Source organism: Alosa pseudoharengus, unplaced genomic scaffold (genome assembly GCF_046254945.1).
Source record: "Alosa pseudoharengus isolate Yale_2024_CS ecotype anadromous, Long Island Sound unplaced genomic scaffold, YU_APseudo_1.1 YU_APseudo_1.1_scf_4, whole genome shotgun sequence".
In the NCBI taxonomy this organism is placed as follows: Eukaryota; Metazoa; Chordata; class Actinopteri; order Clupeiformes; family Clupeidae; genus Alosa; species Alosa pseudoharengus.
The window spans coordinates 27,870,204-27,892,067 of NW_027468774.1; the positions used below are offsets into that span (position 1 = coordinate 27,870,204).

General features: G+C 41.8%; 1 protein-coding gene across 1 annotated transcript; it reads left to right on the forward strand.

The window, feature by feature from the left end:
* The first annotated feature begins 1,128 nt into the window (after window positions 1-1,128).
* On the forward strand, window positions 1,129-20,209 carry bcat2 (branched chain amino-acid transaminase 2, mitochondrial). The gene is made up of 11 exons (XM_076265722.1): window positions 1,129-1,271; window positions 2,438-2,512; window positions 3,043-3,243; window positions 6,068-6,178; window positions 6,401-6,520; window positions 7,099-7,262; window positions 12,107-12,249; window positions 12,656-12,741; window positions 13,113-13,253; window positions 13,353-13,427; window positions 18,624-20,209. The coding sequence occupies exons 1-11, from the start codon at window positions 1,254-1,256 to the stop codon at window positions 18,663-18,665; spliced, it is 1,176 nt and encodes a 391-aa protein (XP_076121837.1). The 5' UTR covers window positions 1,129-1,253; the 3' UTR covers window positions 18,666-20,209.
* Window positions 20,210-21,864: the final 1,655 nt, after the last annotated feature.

The window sequence follows — 21,864 nt, forward strand, 5'->3', positions numbered from 1 at the left end:
TGTATCCAGATGTCAGTGTGGATGCTCTCCAAGGTACTAGGCACAAATTTAACCCTGTGGAGGCCAGGCCTAAATGAAATGAGTGTGGGGCTGAAATTCCTTACTCTTAATATTGATATATTTATTATATTAATTACATTTATCCAAGATCAAGACACCGTTTAGAACAGACGGGCACATTCATTTTATTTGCATGTTTGCCATCCCACCAATCCACTTCTGATACTGAAGGGAGAGAGCAGTCACCCTATCCTCAAACATTTGTGCAAGAATCTAATTTTTACAGGTACATGGTATTTACAGCGGTTAAAGTGTATTTCCTGAACTTTAGTGGTTGTTGAAATGGTCTGTATGAATTCAAATGGTGCCATACTTTTACCAGTGATATATGATACTGATGGGGTGAGACATAGGCTAAAGTTTTGTTTTTTCATCAAAAAAATAAGCTCAGACATCCCAACCTGCAAAAAGTCATTTCAGGGAGGTATCACGAACTTCCGCGAGACTTAGGATGTCTGTAAGCTGGCTACTATCATAAACGATATGTCTACTACAGTCAAACAGAAAGTAGGCCAATTTATTTTAAAATGGTAGGCTATATTGTTCAGAGTGACTTATAAAGTCGTGGCAATATATTTTTTAAAATATTTTTTATTCTATCAACCAATCAAAAAAACATATAGCAACAACTCCCCACCCTGCATCCAATAGGAGTGAGGTGTATTATTTTTTTATGAACTTGTTTAACCTCCGTTTGTTTGGGCTTAACCCAGACTCCCCGCTCATCCAATCACATTTTGGACAATGGTCACGCCTACCACAAGGGTTTCTTTTTAACCCGTTATGACCTGTTTCATTATTAGTGCTTGTGTTTAAATAACGCTAACAATCGAGAATCAAGCCTTGGTCAAAGAGAGTTCATTTAACGAATACTATAAATGAAGCCTAGCCTATGTCAAGTCCTCCATTGTATAGCCATTTCCCTCAAAATATCATTGAGGGTTACATCAGGATTATCAAACATAGGAAAATAAATACAAAATTGAGTACAGGGGTATGAAGGGGGTTGTTATATTTATTTATTTAATCAGACGTGAAAATTAAGGATGAACAGGATCAATGTATCCTCTCCCATAGTGTTTACAAAAAGAGCGAATGTCGTCACTCTCGCCATCCAATCCGGAACTTGAAGTGTGTCATGTAATAGAACTTGTTTCCACTCGGACACTTTTTCCATTCATTACTTAGCGGCAATGGCAGCACTGAGGAAGGTGAGTCCAAAGAGCACTGTTTATCTCTGTAATTAGCGTATATGTCAATAATTCACAGCGCAGATGAATTTGCCCGAGTCAGGGAAGATGACCTGTAAATATTAGCTTTTGTAATTGCTTTTGTAAGCTTTTCTGCGGCCTAACCTTTCTTAACATTAGCCAGTTAGCTGAACAAGCAAAACTGTTTTTACTTGACTTGCCAGTAAAGTTGGCAATACATGTACTAAGCAAAAAGTTCATTGGTACATACGTAGAACATAGATACGCGATACGAACAGCAGTATTCGACCAGTAAGACGTGAATTATGTTGAAAATATTGCAAAGTTGTAGTAAGAATTTGTAGCTTTGCACTCAAATAATTCGCCCGAGGCAATCGGCACCACTGTCTCCCTCCCTAATGCACTGCAACGTGGTGGTTTTAGAGACAACTGTCTTGAAGGAAATGGCTTTGGTTGCTACTAAGGCGGCGGCATAATAGATTATTAACCTAACCAAAGATATAAAATATATATATATATATATATATGTAATGTAAAGAGCTCAATTGGATCACTTATTTGTAGCGTGCCAATATCTGAAAATCAAAAATACGCCGGACCACTTTTCCAGATAACGAGACACGGTTCACCTTGCCAAGTGGATGTGGCCAGTTTGTGAAGACAGTGTACAGTTAGCATTTTCTATTTAAAGCACCAGACACGAGCTCAGCTGCCCGATAGACATTCTGACAAAGCGCAGGTATTGCCTCATGCTGTCACGCTCGCCTAGGAGTTATGTCTGTGTAGGTATACTAAGTAACGTATGCTTGCATGCAACATTTCACCTTGTTTATCAGAATGCATAGGCTCCAACCAAGTTTCTTAGGGGCACTTAAGCTTAAGGGCATAATTCACAGGAATGTGGTATTCACTTCCTAAAAAAATGCTACCTCCACCACCAATGTGGTGAAAAATCATGTTTCTATAATGTTTAAATTTCTGTCAGCAAGAATACCACAATCCACCCGGCCAATTTTCATGAAACACGGTGGAGCACGACAGGCCAATACAGAACCCCCACGCACACTCTTTCTTTCTCAAAACTGCAAAGTGGGACATTTGGCCAAGCCTGGGCTGTAAATATGCACTCCGTACTCTTTCGGTCTGATGTGTTCCTTGTTGCCTAGGCACTCCATGGACGCTTCATTCAGCCCCTCCCCTTTTGCTTGGGGTCCTTGCGGTTTGCCAGCTCCTCTTTCAAGGTAAGTTATTTAGGTTATTTAAAACATATTTGCTTTTTATGTTTGTGTGTTGAGTGATGGGCCTGTCTTCCTTATGCCCACTAGTCTTTGCTCTATTCCTGAAGCTAGTGAAAGAGCGCATGTTGCTCTGACTGGTTTATGATACTGGTACATGACTAGACGTGTCATTTCTTGGAACTTAGTTATGATGTTTGTTTTTTGTCCTTGTGACCCACATATTACTTTCCCTTCTGTCTTTTGTTATGCTTATGTTGTGTTCTTCTCCTGAACTGTTCCCAGACTTTTCTTCCTCTTGGCTCTCTGCTCTCCCCATCTACCAGATTGGATATAATTCACTTTCATCTAATTAAAGCACTAAACTGGCATGACATTGATTTAATTTTTTTTTCCCGAATGTATGTGTAATCAATAATAATCGACAGAAATGTTTTTGTTTGTTGGCACTCTTCTGCTTCTCTTTCTCTCTTCCTCTCTCGCTCCCTCCCTCCTTCGTGCCTGTGTTTGTCCTCGGCTCGGCTGGCCACTAATAGGCCGCCGACCTCACCATCGAGAGGAACCCCTCGCTGAAGCCCAAACCCGACCCCTCAAAGCTGCTGTTTGGCAAGCAGTTCTCCGACCACATGCTGACCATCTACTGGACAGAGAAGGACGGGTGGCAGGTGCCGCAAATCAAGCCCTTCCAAAACCTCTCCCTCCATCCAGCAGCCTCTGCTTTGCACTACTCCATAGAGGTGAGAATAGGGCAGGCCCAGCCTCTGACACATCCTGGACCAGCTTTGACGCGGAAACAGGTTTTACACATACAGCACCTGATGGGCTCTGTTCTTGATTTTAACAAGTGATTCGTCATTTCCTCTTGACATGAAGTGCAGTCTATGGGCTGTACTCGGTAAAATAAAAAGCGAATTAAGGGATGCATTGTAGGCATAACTAAGGGATGCAATAACGTTGCATCATTGTCAACATGTAAACTAAATGTAACGTTTCATTGTGAATCAAATTATTTTAAAAGTGTTGAAAATCAATCCATATGTTTCATTAGGGCTACTAGGCTATTTGTTTTGCCTTAATCTTTATTCATTTAGGCTATTTATTCATCATCTTCCGTCCATTGCACTACTTGTGTACTGTACGCATTCTCAGACCTGTCACCTGTCACTCATCATCGTAGGGGAGGTGTTTGGAGTCATTTCCGCGTTACAATCATCAGCCAATCAAGGTGGTCACTTCAGTCAAGCTCGTTCATGAATAATGACGTCATCCATAGCAACGAACACTCACTCTTATTTTAGGAGTTGTCATTTTTCCTTACTAAGAGTAGGTCTGAAAGGCTTTGTGAATAGAACCCCCTAGCTAAAATCTTTTACTGGTACTCCTAGTGGTAAGATAAAATGCTTTGTGAATTTTGGCCCTGGGGCCTGTACTACGAAGCGGGGTTACTGGCTTATCTGGGTAACTTCAAGAGTAACTTGATCACGTGTGGCGTAACTTCCCGATTAACCCGTACTACGAAAGGTGGATAGGTTTTAACCGAGGTATGCTGCCATGGCAATTTACGCTGCATCTCAAACCTGCTCCGACCAGGTTATGTTCTTGGTTAACCCGAGGTTTCTGTTAACCACACCCTTTATAAGTACCACCCCTCCACTAACAATTTCTCCCGAGACATGTCGGCGTACCTGGATGATCCATATGACATTGGAGTGCAAATCGTGAGGGACTCTCTTCGCAGGGCGAGGGGTTTTGGAGACCGCCAAAAAATATATATAGCCTACCCGGACGATATTCTCTATGAAGATATAGATTGTCATCCGAGGGAATTCGTTATCTTTGTCAGATGATCTAGGAAGACGTCTCATAGCAATGCCCGTACGTGGACATTCATGTATTCCATTGGTGAAGCTGAACATCTGAGCAAGAATAGCCTACTGTATGTCCGAAAATAAATCGGACATAGGCCTACAGTATGCTGAACATCTGAGCAAGAATAAATCGGACATATAGTAGGCCTAATAAATTAAAATCACCATTTTTACAAACGTATTGAATTGAATGTCATATTACTGTACCCTGCACATAAAGGCTACACATTTCCACAGCACCAGAATCCGACCGAATGCCTCCCTCAACCCCCTCCATAATCGGCCTTCCACTATTATTTGCGATGGCCAACTCCTCTGCTACTGTAAAACCCTCTGGTGCCTTACAGTAGTGTTCAAAGACACCTTTTTCTTGTTAGCTGTAAAACAGAGGCCAAGTGAAGGCTATAAGCATAGGCCTACAGGTTTTTTTTATAATTAAAAAATATTAATGCAAGCTATGACTATATAAACCACTATTCTGAATAATGTGTTTGTGTTTCATTTTCACCTGCTGCCATGTGCGTTTGGCAATGGTGTTGCATCTGAAATGTTCACAGGATTAGGCATAGGCTACACTAAATCAGTCAATGGGGCTACTTAAACATTCAATTATCCTTATTACTGTAATCTATATGCCCACTTCTAAATTGTGTTGCATCTGTAGGCATTTCTATGAACTCAAAATAAATAAGAAATTTAATTATTTAAACTCATTAAATACATTCCGCTAGCTATTAATCCTCCGTATTTGAAGAACATGTGGACATAAAACTTTACTTTTAGGCATTTAGGCTACCCGATCTGCAATACGTTGCCAACAGCCTTGCCTTGCTTTGTTCACTGCCGACGTATTTGATTTTTGTCGTAGAGTGGGTTTTAATTTCTCATAACTTGTCATAATAATTGTGCATTCCTCATCCGTAAAATAAGGTGAACGCGTCATCACTGAAAGTGGTGATTTGCGCTGCAACCCGCCCCTTTTATGTGAACGCGCACAAACTCCAATGAGGTTAACCCCGGCTCAACAAATCAACTTCATAATCAGCGTCGTAGTACCGATTAACACCACTAAAGATAACCAGGTTTTGTCAACCCCGGTTTAACAAAGTAACCCTGGGTTACATCTGGGTAGGTTAAGCTCCCTTCGTAGTACAGGCCCCTGATGAGCTAGATAAAATGACAAAAGCCTTGATTCCAGCTGTATTGAGTACCCCTACAAAACTACCAGTTGTCTCATGGAAAAATGACCCGACTAAATGGCTGAATATTCTGTGTGGTTTTTGACATCCGTTGTCCATGTCAGTCTACATAATTTTCCTTAAGTCTCTATCCTGTCATCAAACATTAAAAAAGCACTATAGGCTACATTATGTAAGCGGCATAACTGTAATTCTGACATGCCTACATTTTTTTCAGTATTAAAATTTCTTAAGTCATATTGCACAGAAATCTTGTCAGAACGAAAAAAAATAACGGTATTAACCAGTTACCATTATTTTAGATAAACGATTCTGTTTCAGAACATAAACAAATTTAATGTTTCTGGTTTCGTTTCTGTTCCTAGCAAAACATCAAAAGTTTCTGGTTTTCGTTCCGTGGACCTGTTCAAAGCCTTGCTCTTGACCACATGAACTAAGAAAAGTTAAACACTTAGGCTGTTTGATGTGTAACAAAGTGTCTGTGTCTCCCACAGCTGTTTGAGGGCATGAAGGCATTCCGTGGAGTGGACAACCACATCCGTCTGTTCAGGCCCATGCACAATATGGATCGCATGCACCGCAGTGCAGACAGGTGCTGCCTACCGGTGAGTTACATGCGACGCGACACACACATACACACACACACACACACAAACACCTGCTTTCTCAACTGTCTTGCATTCCTCAGTGATTTTGGACACTCACACACTCATCTCAATACTCAGTCACCCTCTACCTTTATAATATCTGTCTTGGCACCCTTTGCCTTTATAAATATAAGTTCACTTTATTTATTTCATTTAAATTTCTTTTCTGTCCTTGTGTAGCTCTTTGATAAAGCGGAGTTGCTGGAGTGTATTAGGAAACTGGTGGAGGTGGATCAGGAGTGGGTGCCCTACTCCACAGATGCCAGTCTGTACATCAGGCCCACATTCATTGGGATTGAGGTAGGTATTGCAGCCAAGGATCACACTCTAAATACCAAGGCAGGAAAAATCGCAACGCATTGCTTGGACCATAATAATTCGATCATTTAAAATGGAGTTCTGTCTTGTTGCTAAGTGATGTTAAATACTAATTTCTGTACAAAGAAAAGAAGCATCCTACCCCTATAATAAAGATATTGACTGCTTTGATTAGTGAGAATGTCTGAAGCATTGCTAGGATACATCAAACTGACATTGATGGGCCTCAAATTACGTTCTGAAAGTTGAACCTTTGTCGCTAGCGAAATGCTAGTGGTGCCAATCGTTCTGCTGCTGAACAAAAGCAAACAATAGTAAATATGCCTCTTGCCTCTGGCCAGTGTGGTCCATGCCAGTCAACTACAGGCTAATTTACACTTGTAAGAGTAAACACTGCATTTGCATTTCTCTTTGACATTCAATACCACTTGCAAAGCCAGTCACTAAGCTTGTTGTTGTTAGCTTGTCCTCTCCTTGTATCTGGAATGTGTTTCTAACCCAACCTTCCTCCTCGCACTGAACTTACTCCAAATATCTCTCTCTCTCTCTCTCTCTCTCAGCCTTCGCTGGGTGTGTCGCGAGCTGGCCATGCGCTCATCTTCGTCATCATCGGCCCCGTTGGGCCCTACTTCACCACAGGAGCCTTCAACCCCGTCTCTCTGCTGGCCGACCCGGCCTACGTCCGGGCCTGCAGGGGTGGAGTGGGGGCCTACAAAATGGGAGGGTGAGTAAGGAAGTACAGACACTTAAAAGACCCATGCAAAGCCATTAGCTATGACTAAAACAAGTACAGTGCTATTACATTAGGTTCAGAATTTTCTTCTTTTCTGTCGAGTTCAGTTTTCACTTGGCAAGCACTTCCTCCAATGACTTGTTAACATCACAGAGTTGACTATGAATAGAATGATTAGGGTGTTTGCTCCAGGAAGTCAAATTCCAGAAAACAACCTAAGAACACTGGGCCTTCATTCCTCATTGTACCTACTTTACTTCCTTGTAATGTGATGTGCTAAAATTGATTCCTCTACTGCCTGAGGCAAGCTGTGCTGAGTCATTACCACTTGGCACAGCCTGGCGTAGCCCTCTCACGTTGCTACATCTTGGCCCTCTCTCCTCACCTTGCTATAACTTGGGGTCAGTCCCTTCACGTTGCTATAGCTTGGCATGCTCTCGTCCTGTTGCCACAGCTTGGATTAGACCCGTTTCTTCAGTGCCGGTTTGGGTCAGCACCTCACACTGGCACGGTTTGGCTCTCGTGATTGAATATGTTCACCTTGCGCCAAGCGAGTACAGTGCTGCAGGAAAGTGAAATGAAGGCCTACAAAATGGGAGGGTGAGTAAGGAAGGACAGACACTTAAAAGGCTCATGCAAAGCCATTAGCTATGACTAAAACTAAACAGTACACTATTACATTAGGTTCAGAATTTTCTTCTTTTCTGTAGAGTTCAGTTTTCACTTGGCAAGCACTTCCTCCAATGACTTGAGTCACCATCACAGATTTGACGATGAATAGAATGATTGAGGTGTTGTTTTTGCTCCAGGAAGTCAAACTCCAGAAAAACAACCTAAGAACACTGAGCATTCATTCTTCATTGTACCTACTTCACTTCATTGTCATGTGATGTGCTAAAATTAGGGCTGTAACGATATGCAATTTAAAACCGAAATCGCGATACTCCTATCCACAAACCTGTGTCGCGGTGTGAAAAGGCAGAACCGCGACACACCCTTTCTAGTGTTTCACACAGCGCTTTGCAGCTTATAAGCAACACACATCTCCCACTTTACTTACCGGTAGCCTACGTTGTCCAAAAATACATAAATAAATCTAAATTTCGTACCTCTCGTTACTTTCATTGTAGACTATGCTTGCAACTTTACCAAACAGTATAGAAATAAACCTCCTCTCCTTGCCCCGCTCTCTCGCGCTCTCAATGGACACGCGCGACTTAGCCTGCACAATCCAAATAAAACATTTACAATCGTGAAAGCAAGGACGCATAAATAAAGACGACTAACTAAATTACTATTAAATTTATGCTCCGCTTAGCATCATTAGTATGCTACACATACTGTATTTGTTTGAAACTCTTGCATTCAAGTTGACTGAGCATCCCAATACAAATGTTTCCCAAAAGTGCCTGTCCCAAGGAGAACAAGTATTACCTTGAAACTTAAACATACATGGGGAAATAAATTCAGTATTCTCTCTTTTTATATCAGGATACATTTACAGATATCAGGATATATACAGATATGTTATATTATATATATATATATTATATTATAATCCTCTGGTGTTACAAGGTAGGCTATTGCTATTGCAAAAATCGTGATACACCAACCACACGATTCGGTTTGTATCGTTACAGCCCTAGCTAAAATTGGCGTTGCCCTCCACGTTGCCACGTCTTGGCCCTCTCTCCTCACCTTGCTACAACTTGGGGTCAGTCCCTTCACCTTGCTATAGCTTGGCATGCTCTCGTCCTGTTGCCACAACTTGGATTAGACCCGTTTCTTTGGTGCCGGTTTGGGTCAGCACCTCACACTGGCACGGTTTGGCTCTCGTGATTGAATACGTTCGCCTTGCGCCAAGCGAGTACAGTGCTGCAGGAAAGTCAAGTGAATTCACTTAATTTGTCACGGCTGGACTCGGCGGAAGTGGGGAAATGAAATGTAAGCCAGAAATGTAAGCCAGTAATGCTGCATAAAAAAATGTCAGTGGGGGACTGGTAGGGGATTTGACAAGGCCAGTCCAGTCCTCTAAAGTCAATGAAGCCCTGTGTCGGTCTACAGGGAGGCCTCTGGAATGTTTTCGTAGTGGAAAGTATGAAGTTGGTTCCTGGCTTGCTTAACATTCCATTTTGCCGGAAAGGTTGTGCAAGTCAGTGGTGTGACCAAAAATACAAAGAAGGCAATTGAGTCTCTTTTTTTTTTGGCTGTGTACTGTGATCACGGGTTAACGCTTAAGCTGAACGGGGCCTTGACCAGCTACCTGGATGTGGCCCAAGAGCTCTGTCACTGTCCTAGTGGCTGCCCCTGTGTGGTGTGACCAGTCATTTGGCAGGTCGCACCAGTGGCCGCTCTGTGCAGAGTATTGATAGGCCAGTGTGTTTTTTGTTTCCGACTTCCTTTGTTGGAAGAGTTAGTCCCATATCCCTCTTTGTCTGTCTGTCTGTCCGTCTGCCTGCCTATTTGTCTGTGTGTGTATCTTTCTGTCTATCTATATATCTGTATTGCACACATTCATATGCTCCTGGTTGCACACTATTTCTTCCTTCCTCTCTCTTTGTCTCTTTCATTCTCTCTCTCTGTCTGTGTGTCCTTCATATGCTCTTTTTGGCACTGTAGCTCTTTCCAGAACACCAGTGGGAGGCAAGATTCTTGGATACGGGCGTTTTATTGGGTTTTGTTCACGCCTTGAGAACTCGTCCGCTGTTCTAGAAAGAGGGGTTTGAGCCTCTGTACTTGAAATCTATATACTACCAGGCCTTGTTGCTGGTAGGCTGTAGACTTATCTTTTACACAAAGGCAGAACTGTAATTGTGTGTCCGCTCCTTTGTCGTCTTAATGAATGAATAACTGTGCCTATTGCTCTTGCTGCATTGCGTCTCGCGCAGTCTTTTAATAGTAAACAAATAAAGAATAATGACTTTTAAATAGAAACAAACAAAAGAAGTGATTGTTGATATGGAAACCTGCAATTAGATATATAGAATGGAATTATACTGGATTAGAATAGATTGATTATAGATGAAACAAAGAAAATAAAATGTTTCAACTGAACATCAACAGACACGTGTGTATATATAGTAGCCTATACTGTAAATATAAGTGTGACTGTGTATATATATCCGTTAATTAGTGAAACACATTCAGCACACAGTGAACACACAGTGAGGTGAAGCACACACTTATCCCGACGCAGTGAGCTGCCTGGTACAACAGCGGTGCTTGGGGAGCAGTGAAGGATTAGGTGCCTTGCTCAAGGGTACTTCAGCCGTTCCTACTGGTCGGGGTTCGAACCGGCAACCCTCCAGTTACAAGCCCGAAGCCCTAACCAGTAGGCCACGGCTGCCCCCTCTTTATCAAAGGCAAACGTTAACATCATGTTAACCCTTAGAACCCTAAGCTGTTTTTAGGGCATTTTCACTACCTTTATTCATAAGGATTTATTCTGGTCATTGTAAGTCCCACACACATATATTATATATTGTTTTTTTCAGGAGAGTTTAGGCTATTCAGATCTGCCATCATTTCATGTATTAATACTAGCATAGATTTTATTTTGATTTTTAAAGAATTAAAATATAAAAAGTGTATTATAAAAATTCTTATATTTCGACATGTATCTCACCACTGCAAGCTCACAGCTCTACATGCATTTCATGTGTGTGTAGGGCAGACTGTCCTGAATCGGGCAATATAATTGCCATGTTGGAGGGATACTCTGGGGCTGAGCAATTTACAGAAATATTTGCTGTGTGATTTACGGAAATAAATGCCATTTTTTATTTAGTGATGAAAAATGACCTTTCTGCGCTCCATATCTGTGACACGAACTGATCTGACCTGACTTGACCCGAGGTTGCGTGTTAGCCTGCGTGCCTGTGTGTATGCAGTCATAATAATTCTCAACTCTTTACTGCATTGCCATGAACAAAGTAAAGGCAAAAAAGGTGTTTATTTGTTGAACAAATTGGGATGCAATGTGAGCCTTGAATTGGATGCCATGCAGGAATTTGCTAGGATCTCAAAACCGGAATATGAACATGCTTTGCCATAGAGAAACACATGATAGCATTGGATTATAAACATGCTTTGCCACAAGAACAGACACAAACGTGGGGTAAGTCCAGCTATATGAAGTTATTATTTTGCTGTCACTTCGTCTGTTTTATAACCCAGAAGGATGTACTTGGTATCAAATGATAGCTCTGAGTCTCCTCTTTCATCTGACATGCGTGGCATATCTATGCGATCACGGGTCCGCGAGTAATTCAAACGAGAGTAATGAGTGTGCAGCGTTGGTTTGTGTACATGACGTTATTATTTTGCAGTCACTTCGTCTGGTTTTATAAGCCAGAAGGATCGATAAACATGGTACCAATGGATAGCCCTGTGCCCCCTCTTTCATCTGATATGCTTGCCATATCGATGCGATCACGGGTTCGCGAGTAATTCAAACTAGAGTAATGTGTGTGCAGGTGAACGCAGAGAAGTATAGACTGTAAATATGATGCAATTTGATTTAATTTCATTATTTTTTTTAATTTTCATACTTGATCGTACAGACAAGTGTGTAGTCTCGTTGGAAAGCCCCACTTCTGCTCTGTCGTGCAATAAAGGTTTCATCTCGCTGCGATGAACCGTTCCGGAGCAATGTAACAGAGAAGAAAGGGTGTGTTTTTTGACGCACTTTGCGTCAATCGGGTTCTAAGGGTTAAAGTCTGTATAGGTGTGAAATTTAACTGTAGCTATGTACAGAGTATGTGCCCTCAGCATCAGAAGTGCTCTTGTCAGTTTTTCTTTTTTTCGGCTGACACTCTCTCTGTCTCGCTCCTCAGTAACTATGGCCCCACGATAGCCGTTCAGAGCGTGGCCATTCAGCAGGGCTGTCAGCAGGTCTTGTGGCTGTACGGGGATGATGAGGAGATCACGGAGGTCGGCACCATGAATCTCTTCATCTACTGGACCACAGAGTCAGGAGGTGTGTGAGCGTGTTTGTGTGATTGAGGTCATCCTGTGTCTCTGCTTTCCTTTGCTCTCTGTCTCCCCCTTTTGGTTAAATCTGGATAATCTTGGATGAAGTGCAAGTTCACTTGCTTTCAGCAATGTGTAGAAATGCTTGTGGCCTAACTGCCAGCTTGTTAGCATTACCATTCATGACCCACATTTGAACCATACCTTCATTAGATTTCAGTGGTACCATTTTATGCAATGTATTTTCAAAAGAAATATTTCAAGGCTCATATTCAAAGTAATTTTAAGTTAGTTAGCTGTTTCTGTGGTAGAGATCTAATGAATAATTGAATCATCACTCTAATATGAGATGAACGAGAACAGGGAAGTTCATTGTTTGGTAATTCCATACTCATGCCACTGGTTCTTCACAGAAAAGGAGTTACTTACTCCCCCTCTGGACGGCATCATTCTTCCAGGAGTCACTAGGCAGTCTCTGCTGGACCTTGCCCGAGAGTGGGTAAGTCAGGGGGATGGAGGGGGGAGGGGGGGGGGGATGAGAGGATTAAACAAATGAGAATGATGGGGAGTCCACAAGAAAAGGACATGGGACATGATCTAGGAGATGGACAGAGAAAGACAAGGAATCAGCTTGAAGCTGGAAATGGCTCATATCAGGTCACCAACAGCCTTGATTATGAATGTAGGGGAGGAAGCGGCAGTGATTTCCAGGGGTTTCCTGAAGATTCCAGCTGAAGGCTGGTAAAAGACACAACAGGTCAAACGTACAAGCAACAAAAGCTTTCGAGGGCGTGGAGGAATAAATGTTTTGCATTTTACACCATGTATGAACTAATCAGTTGTTTCTATTGTGCCCTTGGTTGTCCGCAGGGAGAGTTTAAAGTGACCGAACGCAAAGTTACAATGAAAGACCTCATTGACGGTCTGAATGCTGGACGGATCCTGGAGGTGTTTGGCGCTGGCACCGCCTGTGTCGTTTGCCCTGTAGGAAGCCTGCTCTACAGAGGAAAGGTAAGTGTGTGTGTGTGCATGTGTGAAGGGTGTTGGTTTATTTGTCAGTTATATTTTGTAAATGTAATGTTTCCCCCTTGCTTTCCCTCTCTCCCATAGAATTACGAGATTCCTACCATGAAGAATGGCCCAGACTTGGCAAAGAGATTCCACAAAGAGCTCACTGACATCCAGGTAAGAGCAGTGTCTCACCCTACCCCGCCCCGTTTGAAACACAAATCACTATTTTCAAACCACGAGAAGGCTCAAAGTAGCCTTACACTTTGATTGTAGTGTGTGGAGAGGGTCCTTGCAGACAAATCAAAGTACTGTACACTTTAAAAGTGTACAGAGAGGTTATAATAAGGACTGTCAGCACGCTTTGTGCTCCTGTAGTATCTAATCAGTGGGTCCAGATCTGGATAAATGTGTTTGTATTGTGAGATTTAGCCTGATCTGCACAGTGCTGCAATAAGTCTCATCCACTAACATTGCTTTAGTCACAAGCTTCCCTCTTTTTTCACTGTGAAGTCTATACTCTCACATACGATACAATATTTGTGTCGGGCTTGGTATGAATGATATATGTCCAACACAAAAATGGTTTGCTGAACATAAAATCAAGCTTCTGCTGTCCCCTGATCTGAATTCAAATCCCTTGCTTTTTTCTTTTTATGGGATTCCCTGCGAAGGCACCCCTTCAGTTACTAGCTTTTCCTATTATTATACGTCTGACATTGAAGTCTATGGCAGCCCATAGAATGCCTGGCTAAAAAGTGCTGAAATTTGGCAGAAAGTTTCGGGACACTCCACTGACCACTCACGCTCATTTACGGATCTCTAAACCCAGCTGTCTACTAGCGCCACCAACGGGTCAAAATTTGCTGCCAAACAGGAAGTGGACTAACATCTCGGTGATGATTTGAGTTAACATAACAAAACTCAATACCATTAGTCAGGACACTGTCCCAATCACTCACAGCAATTTTTATGCATATACGTTGAACGCTCTAGCGCCACCACCAGTTCAATGTTGGACATGCGTTCATGCGCGTGATCCTTGACTCTTTTGTCTAATTTTCACAATTGAGGTAGCGTCTGAATCCTTGGACCATCCTGAGTTCATCGACCCCTATCCCGTCACTTTCCGTCATATTGGACCTCCGCCATCTTGGATTTAGTACAAACTCTACGAAAAGTTTCAGCGGTTACAAATTTCAGCCGATTTTTGCAGAACTTGGCGGAGATGATCTTCAGACCAAGCTGCACAAACGATACTTGTCAGATTTTTTAATTTCAAGTTTATCTGCCCGTGACCGCCAATAAAATATGGCGATGAAGCCGCCAAACAGGAAGTGAGTTCTTATCTCAGCAAGGCTTTGATATATGAAGTCCAAACTTGGCAAGGGGACTTGTTAACTGATTGTGATGACACACTAGGAAATTGGAATCATTTGGCCTCTATAGGGGGCACTGCAATACAGGAAGTGAGCTCATATCTCAGCAATGCTTTGATGTAGAAAGTCCAAACTTGGTATAGGGACTTGGTACCTGATTGTGAGGACGCTCTAGGAAATTGGCATCATTTGGCCTCTATAGGGGGCGCTGCAATACAGGAAGTTACCTTGTATCTCAGCAATGCTTTGATGTATGAAGTCCAAACTTGATACAGGGACATAGTAGCTGATTGTGAGGACATGCAAGAGAAGTGGTCTCATTTGGCCTCTAGGGGTGCTGTAATAAAGAAAGTGAGCTCACATCTAAGCAATGGTTTGGTGTATGAAGTCCAAACTTGGTAGTAGGGCTGGGCGATAAAACGATAGCGATATGTATCGCAATAGACATATAATCGATATCAATAAAAAATATGTTTGATAGAACATTCGATAATTAAAACACACCCCTCCCGCCTTACGTTGTCCATAAATAAATAGGCTAAATATATCTTGCATTGTAGCTATGTGCAACTCTACCAGAGTAGGCGATAGAAGTAGGCCTACCTCAACACAGACTCTCAATGAGTCCTTGCCCCGTGCTCTCTCTCTCTCCCTCTCAACAGGCGCATCCCTCCTCATGCACATGTAATCCAAACATTCACAAACGTGCAAGACGACTGGCTAAATTGCTATTAAATCCGGTTAGCATCATTAGCACGCTGCACGAATTTGTTCAAAACTGTTGCATTCAAATTGACTGCTAAGTTCTAATCATTTCAATCCCGATGCAAATGGAAAAGTATTTTCCAAGACTGAAACGGGCCTGTCCCAAGGAGAAAAAGTATTCATTTGAAACTTAAACACACATGGGGAAACTGAACAGTCTAACCAGTAGACTATGATAAACTGGCAAATAGAGCTACTTTGTTTACAATATTTCCAGGCTTCAACCAGTGCTGCTTTTCATTCAGACTTACATTTATTTGAGTGTTTTTCGTGATTGTGTTGCTATTTCTTTTCCCTGTTTGCTTTGATTGATAACTGAGGTGATTAAAATCAGAGGACGGTTAAAGGAACACGCCACCCAATGTCAGTAGTAATATATGTTCTTACCTTAACTTTCACGAGTTGAGTCATACCTCTCCCGTGTCCGTACGTGCACTCAAACGCTCTGGTGCGCGGCTGGATTGTGTTAGCATGTTGCTATGCTAGCGGGCTTTGACGGCAACTAAGCGTAGAAGTAATCAAAAACATCCACGTTTTACCGACTTAAATACAGTTGCACGAGTAGTTGATAGAAATGCTACGGCCACGCAACATGAAACGTGGCGATTTTCCAAGCGAATAAACCGGAGAACTACAATGTGTGGCGCAATAGCACTTGGGAGTACTTCGACCTAGCGTAGTAGTATTGTTAACACCTAATTGTAGATCCTATCCACCACAGAGTTTAGAATCCATGCTGGATCGACCCTCAGCCTCTCCCTCCCCTCTGAGCGAGAGAGAGGCACACACACTAGAGATGCGCTGATGGGCTATTATTTCAACCATAACTGCATAGCAAAACGTATCATCCATCAGCCATCCATCAACACCAAAGTTTTTTGACCAATTTTCGAAACGGCACCCGCCCACCATCCGCTGGTTGTTTTAATGTAGGGGAGAACTGCAATTGTAACAGCGGTACAAATGTAACAGTGTTTTATTCTCAAGATATGGTGTAGCTACGGAAACGTAAACAGACACATATCATGTAATTATGTATAATCTTACAGCCATCCAAATATGAATGGTCTACTATAAATACGACCAGAGATATTAAGCAAAAAGGTGCAAAATTCAAGCATCGCGATTTTTTTATTTATTTTTAACCGCAACTGTTTAAGTTTGCTTTGTGAAATTTGAGCGTGTGGACTTCAATCACATGTCATTCATATCTTCAGTCCCTCTGTTTCAAGTTAACATGAGTCCTATTTGATTTATGTAGTCACAGCACATGCAATTAAATGGAAATAAAAACATGACCTGTGCGGGTCAGTTGTAACACCAGTCTCTATGGCAAGATGAACTGATTTTATCGCGAATGCACGAACATTCTCATTGCGAGTTATGGATTATGATTTTTGTGCCGCCATCACCCAATTAAAGTTAACACAGCAACTTGAAATATCACTGTTGGACCAAATGCTTCAGACATGTAAGAAATAAGCAGTTTATCAACTATATTTACTGGTTTTATCAAGTGGATATGGCCAAAATAAGCCTATTTAAAGGTTATTGTGAGCTAGCATAACACCGTAATATGGTCTGCAATGGCTAATCAATAATGCAATAAATTAGCTTTAACAGTCATACATTTGGACTTTTTTTCTTGATTTTATATGAAAACAGATGCTCTTTGTTTAACACAGCACTGTTTTGTGTTAAAATATGTTATAGGATTCACGATTTTAGTGTTACATTCATGACGCTACTGTTACAACTGTACCGCACTTTTTTATGGCTGTTAAGTTAAATTATTGACAAACTAGGCTATAACATCTTTTTTAAATTCTGTTTCAACTTTCATGGAGTAGACATGTACGACTCTGTTCTGGTCAAATTTCACAACTCTCAAGTCTATCGTCTTTGTGTAAATCGAGTTTGAATTGGAAAAATAAAAAAGTGTTACAATTGTGCCGGTTCTCCCCTAGGCTATATGGGTGATGCAGCGCTGCTGACGTGAGGCTAGAAAGCCCTTGCCTGTTCTAGGAAGACTGATCCAATGCAGCAAATATATTAAAAGGCTAAAGTCGTACATTGGCTATGTTGTAGCCTATCCCCAGAATATCAGCAGCAAACTCAGTCTCTGTCTCGCAAAACAGTCTCCAAATAAAACGCACATCGGCCTGTTGCCTTTTCTGCCAGCTTGTGAAAATATATCGTCCAAAATGCTTGATTGCATTGCATTCTCCACATTTTTAGCTACATTTTCATGTACCACATCAGCATTTTTGTTCAGTGAATCTTTTGTAATCACTTTTGTAATCACCCCCTACATTAAAACAACCAGCGGATGGTGGGCGGGTGCCGTTTCGAAGATTGGTCAAAAAACTTTGGTGTTGATGGATGGCTGATGGATGATAAGTTTTGCTATGCAGTTATGGTTGAAATAATAGCCCATCAGCGCATCTCTAGTGTGTGTGCCTCAAGGGAGAGGTATGACTCAACTCGTGAAAGTTAAGGTAAGAACATATATTACTACTGACATTGGGTGGCGTGTTCCTTTAAGTTTAAAATAAAAGTGTTTAAATTCAACTTTTTTCCCCTTCTGGTCCTTATCTGAAATAGAAAAAAATCAATAATTATCGATATCAACCGATATGAAATACTTATATCGTGATACAGTTTTCAGCCATATCGCCCAGCCCTACTTGGTAGAGGGACATGGTAGCTGATTGTGAGAACGCACAAGGACATTGCTGTAATTTGGCCTCTAGGGGCACTGTAACAAAGTAAATGAGCCGTTTCTCAGCCGTTCTTTCTCCAATTGCCATCAAACTTGCTGTGAGTGCTTGCTCATGCCATGGCAGCGCCATTCCTGCTAGCGCACTGCTAGGCCCCCACATTGCTGCTTGCAGCTATATTTTTCCTTGTTTTCCTTGTTTTTGTTTCCTTGTGAGACTAAAATAAATAGCCAAAATGTTATTTATATATACCTCCTTTTACTCAACTTTAACAGGGGTCCCAATAAATGTGGAGAGCAGTTTAGATACGATTCTGTCAAAAACTGCTAAAAAGATCAAATAGCTTAAGTTGTTTATGGGTGATGTGATTACATTTCGCTGTACTTTTTGTTTGTTTGTCATTGTACTGTATGCCACTTGGTTGGTAGTACATGGATAAGCTTTCAAGTGTTCTGCTTGTCTGATGCCTAATTTTATCCTTCCTCCCTTTCTCACGCTCATGCACTCAGTATGGACGTACACAGAGCAAGTGGGCACCTCTGGTCGTTTGATTGGCCCCTGCACGTGCCAGTCACGACTATGACCATTCTTCCATAGGCAAAGGCAAAGAATTTGTGCTCCAGCCCACTTCCCTTTCCACCCACTCACGCACTCTTTCTGATTGGTTGGATGACGGACAGGTGTTCTCAGATGCCCACAGGTCACATTGAAGCCTGTTGTTTTTTTATTTTGTTTTATTTCTGTGTATCTTTTTTTAATGTAGACTTTTAAAGGGATTTGGGTACTGATGCATCTGAATTTTACTCTTATCACAAAGCAACCACTAGATGAAAAAGGTATGCACTGCAGTGAATGGGCCTCAGTTTGATTAGAAAATTTACAATTGACTGAATAGCCACCCCCCCCCCCCCCAAACCATCCACGATCTTCGCAGAGCACAACTATCCCCCCCCCATAGCCAGCGAGTAGCACACTTTACGAGAAGAAGCAAAGCTAACTCCATAAACGCACATAAGACTGACCCACATTCATTGCTTTTATGTAGATTCTGTTACTCATGAGTCCTCAAAGGAATAAACAAGGAATATAATTGTAAAATGTTGTGGAAACAAGGAAATAGGTACTGTAGGAACTAAATGTTACTGCTTCACACAGGAAAAAAACATTGTTTTTTTTAATGTAGACGTACTGTAGAAGATCTTTTGGTTACATGAAATGTACAGACTAACTCAAGTGTTGTCATTGGGATTCTGCTATTTTCTATGATGCTATGTTGACATAGCTTTTTTATGGGCCAGGTAAACAACTGTTATATCATGCTGTATTCATGCTCACTCTGGTGGTTCTTTCCCCCCTATAAGAAGCATAGACTGTTTTGGTCAAATCTGAGAGAATGAGAGTGTCTGTATGAGTGCAAGTGTGTATGCATGCTTTTTGGTGTTTGTCTCTGAGTTACTACCATGACAAGTTGTTGTCAAACCAGCTTGAGATTAAAATGTAGAGGTCAAGACGAACCTGCACGCACAAATAAAGAACTTGGAATGGTATGGAAGCTGCATAGTACAGTGTGGAGAAAGACCACTTTTAGATGCGCCGTCAGGAACACTACTGCACTAGGTTACGTGTCATGTTATGTGAACTTTTTTTGTGTTGACAGTACAGTGCATATTTGTTAGTACTCTTGTAGAATGATGGCAAATATTTTCTTGGATTTTAACTTATTGCAGTTTGTTTTTCTCTTTAAATGTGCTTAAGTTTGGAACTCCTGTATCTTTGTATGTGTGGTTTGATGTGGCTACCCAACATGTAATAGGCCCTCATTTTTCTGTGTTTATTCCGGTTTATTCCTTACTTTTCTGTGCTATTGTTTTCCAACAACACTCCATCCTTCTCTTTCCTTGCCTTTCGAAGTGCCTGATGGAATAGGACGTAGTCTGTAGGCTTCTTTGGGAGCGTATGCATCTCCACTGAGGGCTTTGCTGCTGAGTCTTTTGAGTGTTTGTACTGTACTTTTTGTTTTATTGAGGTGTTGTTCTTAACTTTGTTTTTAAACTATTTTTACACTAAATAAATGTGTCTCCTATTGGCAAATGTAGCTAATTTTTTCTGCCAAGTTTATATTGCATTAGTGTAGGCCTACTGTAATTGCTGGCATGCAGTTTTGTCTCACTAGGAGGCTGAAGGTGGTGCTGTCTCTCTAGTCCATGACTGACTGGATGATGAATGTTGGCTTTAAACTGGGTTTTAGGTATGGATATATAGCTTACAGTAGCCAACAGAGCTGTGCTTTGGCAAAAAGCGCTACCTACTGGCCAAGTAGCAGTTGTTTCCTAGTTAAAAGAAAAAATATATATTCTTGAGATGTACAGTTATGTGCAGAATAATAGCAGTGTGTTTTAAAAAATTGAATAAAGCTCAAATTCCTTAGAATAGCTGTTATTTCCATTAGTGGGGGGCCTTAAGCACATAAATAGGTAGTTTCGCGCAATTTCTTCTAAAAGCGCCAAAATTGGCACAGATGTAGCTCAAGTTATACTGAAATGATTTAGCTGGGGCGCCGGAGCCAGAGACCCTCGGGGCCAAGATGGCAGCCAATCCAATATGGCCGCTGCCCGAAAAGGGTTCCGACTAGCTTTTAACCACATGAGCTACAAATACAAACTTGATGTCTTTTTCAACTTAATTGATCATGGGAAACACATAGGAATGTTTATATTTATGACCCAGTATATCTGGACAGCTTAATCCTCCAATTCCAATATGGCCCCTGTCCAAAAAAGCAGTTTTGACTGTAGTTATACCCCATTGTTTGCGCCAATTTATCTACAAGCACCAACTGTCCGAAAAAGGGTTTTGACTACAACTTTTGAACCGAATAAGCTACAGATGAAAACTATTTTTTTTACCATGACCACACATTAAATGACCTAAGCCTTCTCAAAAAATAAGAGTCTGCTCTGACCCTTCTTTGGGGCAGCCGTGGCCTACTGGTTAGCGCTTCGGACTTGTAACCGGAGGGTTGCCGGTTCAAACACCGACCAGTAGGAACAACTGAAGTGCCCTTGAGCACCTAACCCCTCACTGCTCCCCGAGCGCCGCTGTAGCAGGCAGCTCACTGCGTCGGCATAAATGTGTGCTTCACCTCACTGTGTGTTCACTTTGTGCTGAGTGTGTTTTACTAATTCACGGATTGGGTTAAATGCAGAGTCAAATTTCCCTCACGGGATCATAAGAGTATATATACTTATGTATACAGCCTCAGTGTTGGACCTCCAATCCAGTTTATTGTCTATAAGAACACGCACATATTTGTAGTTCTCAACAACTTCCTCACCCAGTATTGAAATGGTATTTAGCTCAGGCCTGGCCCTACGAAAGTCCACCACCATTTCCCTTGTCTTAGCCACATTCAAGACAAGGTGGTTGTTTCTGCACCATGTCACAAAGTGGTCCACCAGTTGCCTGTACTCCGTCTCCTCACCATCACTGACACACCCCACAACTGCAGTCTGTGAACTGTCTGAGAACTTCTGCAGGTGACATGACTCAGAGTTGTACTGGAAGTCTGAGGTGTACAGTGTGAAAAGAAAAGGAGACAACACAGTCCCTTGTGGTGCTCCTATGCGACTGACTACCTGTTCAGACACACACCCTTTCATTCTCACAACCTGTGGTCTGTCAGTCAGGTAATCAGTAATCCATGAAGTTGTGGAGGTGTCTACTTGCATCCTTCAAAGCTTGTCACGTGGC

Excerpts from the sequence above, each read along its gene's own strand:
- bcat2 (XM_076265722.1), top strand. Across the intron at positions 12,742-13,112 it reads TGGACCTTGCCCGAGAGTGG|GGAGAGTTTAAAGTGACCGA; the intron begins GTAAGTCAGGGG and ends GGTTGTCCGCAG. Across the intron at positions 13,254-13,352 it reads GCCTGCTCTACAGAGGAAAG|AATTACGAGATTCCTACCAT; the intron begins GTAAGTGTGTGT and ends TCTCTCCCATAG.